The 5,422-nt window shown below is 34.7% G+C and overlaps 1 protein-coding gene across 1 annotated transcript; it reads right to left on the reverse strand.

The window, feature by feature from the left end:
- Positions 1-289: 289 nt before the first annotated feature.
- Positions 290-2,687, reverse strand: LOC139862419 (uncharacterized). Its single transcript, XM_071851020.1, has one exon. It carries the CDS (start codon positions 1,565-1,567, stop codon positions 425-427), a length of 1,143 nt encoding a protein of 380 aa, XP_071707121.1. The 5' UTR covers positions 1,568-2,687; the 3' UTR covers positions 290-424.
- Between the last annotated feature and the right edge of the window lie 2,735 nt (positions 2,688-5,422).

Genomic DNA, 5,422 nt, shown 5'->3' on the forward strand with positions numbered 1-5,422 from the left:
AAAAACGTCTCATATAGAGCTCAAAACCTCGCAACGAAATCAATTAATATGGAACGTTTTTAATCAATAAGAATGGGACATTTCATTATTGTTTCATTCATATTATCAGAATGACATGATTTAAAATGGCTTATAAGGATATAAAGTTTGAAAGTAGCTAGTTTGTGTATAAAATTCAACAACATAACGTTTGTATTATTAATATATATAAGATATAAGATTGTCCTACGTTGGCGTTTTGTAAAAAAATCCAACAACATAACTATTTCAATACATGACAATGGCCATTTATTCTACTAACCCATGAATCGAATATTCAAACAAAAAAGATAAAGAAGACAAATGAAAACAGCTTAATTAACAATTAACAATTGATTTTAGTATCAAAATACAGTACTAAAACAATTGTTCCTGCAAAACCAAGTTAATCTTTTTGATTATGAGTTTGGTAATGCACAAGATTAGAGGGAGGAATAAAAATCGGGCTAAGATTTTGTCCATGAATATCACTTGTTGATGGAGCATGATTTTGCATAAATCCATAGTTTTCGATGAAATTTTCAGAATCCAAACCTCCAAGGAAACCCATAAAAGTATTGTTTGAATTCAACCAACCAGCAGGTGGATTATCAAAATGTTTGTTGTAACTACCACATTCTGAAAAATATGTTGATGAACTTACAACAGAAGTCCCCAAATAATCTTCGGTCTTTCTAGATATACCGTCCGGTTGTATCTGCTCAAAGTAGTGATGTCTGCCAGAATTCATAAGAGGAGAATTACATGATGATTCTTCGATATAGGAATTATTAGGGTTTGAATAAAACCCTAATTGTATTTGATCAAAATCATTATTAGGGTTTGACCCAAACATTAGTTTTGACTTTTCAAGATTGTTGATCATCATTTTCTCCCTTGTTCTTTCTCTAGCTCTTGCTCTTGCCTTGTCCCTCAACTCTTTGGCCAAAAGATCGCTTTTCGTAAGTTTTCTCGATGTTCCAACTTCTTTGAAATCATCTTGGACCTTCAATTGTTTACCTTTGTTTGAAGCATCGTTGAATTCGATTGTGGAATCCACTTCACAATCAGACAACGGTGATTCATACGCGCCGATATGCTCTTTGCTTACACTTTGAGTAGTGTTTTGTGATTTAACACTTTCGGTGACTTCTTCTATTGCTTCTTTAGACTTGCAAAAGAGCCACTCAATAGTTTTGCTTGCTTTATCAAACCCTAACATATCTTGAAGGCCGAAAAACTTTCGAGCTATATGAAGGGACAACCTCATTCTTCGGTCTCTAAGGCCTTGAGCGGTATGAATCTTGCTATGCCTATCTTTCTTCCCAGCACATCGTTTCTTCCTCACGCGTTTTGCTTTAGAAGGTGATGTAGGCGGATCGTTTGTAACCGTTTTCCATTTATCGTTATTAAGTTGACTATGTTGGTGGTTTTGAAGTATGTCATCAAGAAAAGGTGAAGGAAACTGCCCAAACAAAGGTGTCCCTTCATGGTTTGAACCAAGATTTTCATGATTTGATTCGTTGTTTGATGGAAATACGTAATCCATACTCAAACGAAAAAAGAATTCGTATTATAGATTGATATAAAGAAAAAGAAGTGTTCTTGTCACTTTCTTTTGGCATAGAATTGAAGTGAGAAAATGGAAAGTAATTGCATGATAATGAAGAAGAGGGAAGACTATTTGTGCATGTATCCTTTTCAATTAGATAAATAAAATACTTTACTGTTTTAATTTTAATTTTAAAAAAAAAAAAAATTTGGATGTAGTGAAACAATGTAGTAATAGTTCATGTGCTTGATATTAATTGGAGTAATGGTAGAGATTAAAGAGGGCATTAAGTTGATGGGTGTAGAGATGTGACCAATTCTAGCTAGGAGAGGTAAGATATATGATGAGTACAATTATTTAATTTATTAATTATTCATGGCACATTCAAAGACCAATAAATAAATTAGCTATAGTTTTTATGAGGATGACTAATGACTCTTAATCATGCTTCTAGCTTTGACTGATTGATTGACCCAAAACGAATCATAAATCTGTAAATATCACCTGTACGTAATGATACATATTAAATTGGCCGGTATTTTTACTTTCGTATAGTTGGTTTAAACCAATTCATTATGCATTCATGTTTTCCAGACGTAGTTTAAGGTATAATATCTCTGTTAATTATAAAAATTAACAACTGATAAGTTCTGTCCAATTAATAGGATTATAACATAACGAGCATCAAGTTAATTAAATGATATTCAGATAAGATGCAATAATAATAAAGATAACATTAGACCACTTCCTATCCTCATGTCAAGAGAATAGTTAACACTCACCTAAGTTAATTAATTGAAGATAGTTAACACTCGCCAAGCATCAGAGAGCAAAATGTTAAGCAGGTTATTAGTGAGGCCTGAAACAAGCATCTCACAAAAATCAATGGGACCCACTATTGTTTTATTTGTACTTTTACTTTATATATCTTTTACATAATATTATATAAAGGCAAAGGTTTACTGATAGTCTCTACTACTAAATCACAAGTATAGTCGTCTACACGCAACGAATGTGTCATTCAGTTCTATAGTTGATAGACACTAGCAACTTGTGCACAGACAACAATACAATCAACGTAGCATTTCAACAATAATAATAAAACATGGCAATCTAACAACAATATATACTATATCCAGAGATACTCCACTCACCAAGTACCATCTCCGAGAAGGTGCTCAAAGGTCATATATTACCGAGCTTTCTCCTTGTCTTGTTCACCTGAGAATATCATTCACAGAGTAAGTAAACTGTACAACATCATACTTAATAGTACCAAATATTATAAACAGCTCAACATAGGTCAAAAGCACACTTGGGTAAAAATTGCACAATACCCATAACTGACAGGTACACATGCGCGTGAGTCCTCTTGCACGCATCAGAACAGTCACACATGCGTGGAACTCCACACGCTTCACCTAAATCTGTCATACATCACACGCGCGGGTATAACCCTTCACGCGCGGTTAAGCTTACATGCGTGGTACAAACTGTGTACATGTGTGGGTAACAACGCACGGGTTTCCTCCTGTTCTGACATGACTAACAAGCATGGGAAACACACACATGCATCTGCAACTTGCTCTCTCACACGCGGGTGAGCTTACGCTCGCGGGTGATTTAGAACAGGCAGGAGCAGCTGTTGACTTCGTGTTCAAACCCAAAAATCATGGTTTCGAGCTGTTTTGGCCAAACCAATGGTTCACGAAGTTTCGCTAACATACATACAATTATATTCTAACAACAAACAAGCTAAAAACATATAAACATCAAGATTCAAGCCTAAAATACATACTTCTATCCTTTAGACAAAAACCCAATTTCAAGCAAGATTAAAGTAAGAATCAGTGATAATCATACCTTATGATGATTTCCCAATCACAAAAAACCGATAGCAGACTTGATTACAACAATCTTCACAAGATAAAGTCTTAGGGTTTATGTGTGTGAATAAAATAGATACGAGTGTGGTTTCCAAATTGGGACAAAATGAGGAAGTCTCGAGAAATACAAGCATATATATGTAGGTTATAACCCATACCCCATATCACACGAGTATTTACCAGTTTTTCAGATATCTTACTTACCTCGTTAGGCTGTTTTAACGGAGACCAAATTTAACAAACAAACATGTTCTGTGACTCTTGTCACAAACTGATCTTAACCAAATAATCAGATGATTATAAACATATCATAATTAATATGATAGTTAATATCACACAAGAGCAAAATAATCATTTCCTACAAGTCCCGGCCTGAGGACGTTACAAATCTACCCCTTAAAGAGATTCCGTCCTCGAAATCTGGTCAGTCACTAACATAAAAGTCACAGGTTCACAACACAACCTCTATTATCAGTTCAAGTTCGAGTCCAAACGACAATATCCTTTATACTCTATCTAATTGACGAGATCCACTGAATCATTACTAGTGAGTTTCAATTTGTCAATTTCTACGTACTCATCCATCCAAGTTAACAATCTGATCTAAAAATCGTTTCACTAATCTTTCCAAATCGTTTCAATGCAAAGGATAGTCAATTTTCATGCGAAACATCGTTTAGAATAATAACGTTTACCACAAAAATCGTTCCACTAACCACCAAAATTTATAAATTACTCAGTATGTTCATCAATTAAAGTTCAAACCATACCACCATACCATCGACTACCATTAAATCCATCGATCTTTCATCCGCTTTAACTCTTGGCACGAATAAATTCCCTCTATTTTCCAAGCAAAGACAATTGGATTTCGTTCATTTCACTAAGTCCTAAACTTATGTACATAAAACGCATCCTTAATTCATCAAAATAGTCACGGCTAGTCATCACATAATTGGTTATTTCTTTGTCCAGTCTGCAGTCCGTGGTCCAAGTACAACTCATATCATGTAAATTCCCTTCAGTTTTACAGAATATCTGTATGACTTACCACCATATATCTCTGTTGGCCAGACACAAGTATATTATTCCAAATCATACCTTCATTCTGAGTTACTTAACAAGGAAAATTCTATTTGGGTCATACTTCAACTAAGACCCACAAATTCCTGTAAAGCATCGGAAAGAGAAGATTCACTTTATTTTTTTAATCAACATGTTTCATCTGTCATATGTCATCCTTCATCACAGATTCTTCACAAATAAACAATTAATTTAGTCTTATCTCGTTAATTCACAAAAGTCCAAACATTATTGGTCAAATCAATAATAGTTCAAACATTACCGGTCAAATGTCTGGAAGTTACAATCATGAGACGAAAATGCCACACGACTCCCCGGCATAGGAATGTAGCAAGTCATACTATTCCATCCTATCGTCATACGAGTAACACTTTTAACCATCCCCTAATAATCACACTATGTCATCGAAACATAAGTCATAGTAGGTATAAAACCCAACCCTGGTTAAGGGTTCCCTTATCCTCAAAAGTCAACATAGAAGGCACTACTCATAAATAGATCTTAAAGGTCACAACAAATTCACATACCTCAGAGCTCTGAACATTTTGGGGGCGGAGGGATCAGTTGTGTTTCCCGCACTATCTGCCATATCTGCACTACCAAAACATCTCACACAAACTCTTAGTGGATAACAGGTGAGTACCTATCAACTAACGCACAAAATCCCACATTCACTTAACCCATCCCTTCATATATGTTTAACAGAACGCTAGGTTTGGGAACATGTCATTCAACATAATGTACATATTGATGTGTGCGAGGTGTAGTACGAAATAGATTATATTTTACTACGAAATACTATTAAATACGATACAATTTTACACAAGTTATTTATTTATTTATAGAATGGATATACCTAAACCTTGCTACAACACTTGTAGGC

This window comes from Rutidosis leptorrhynchoides, chromosome 8 (assembly GCF_046630445.1).
Source record: "Rutidosis leptorrhynchoides isolate AG116_Rl617_1_P2 chromosome 8, CSIRO_AGI_Rlap_v1, whole genome shotgun sequence".
Lineage (NCBI taxonomy): Eukaryota > Viridiplantae > Streptophyta > Magnoliopsida > Asterales > Asteraceae > Rutidosis > Rutidosis leptorrhynchoides.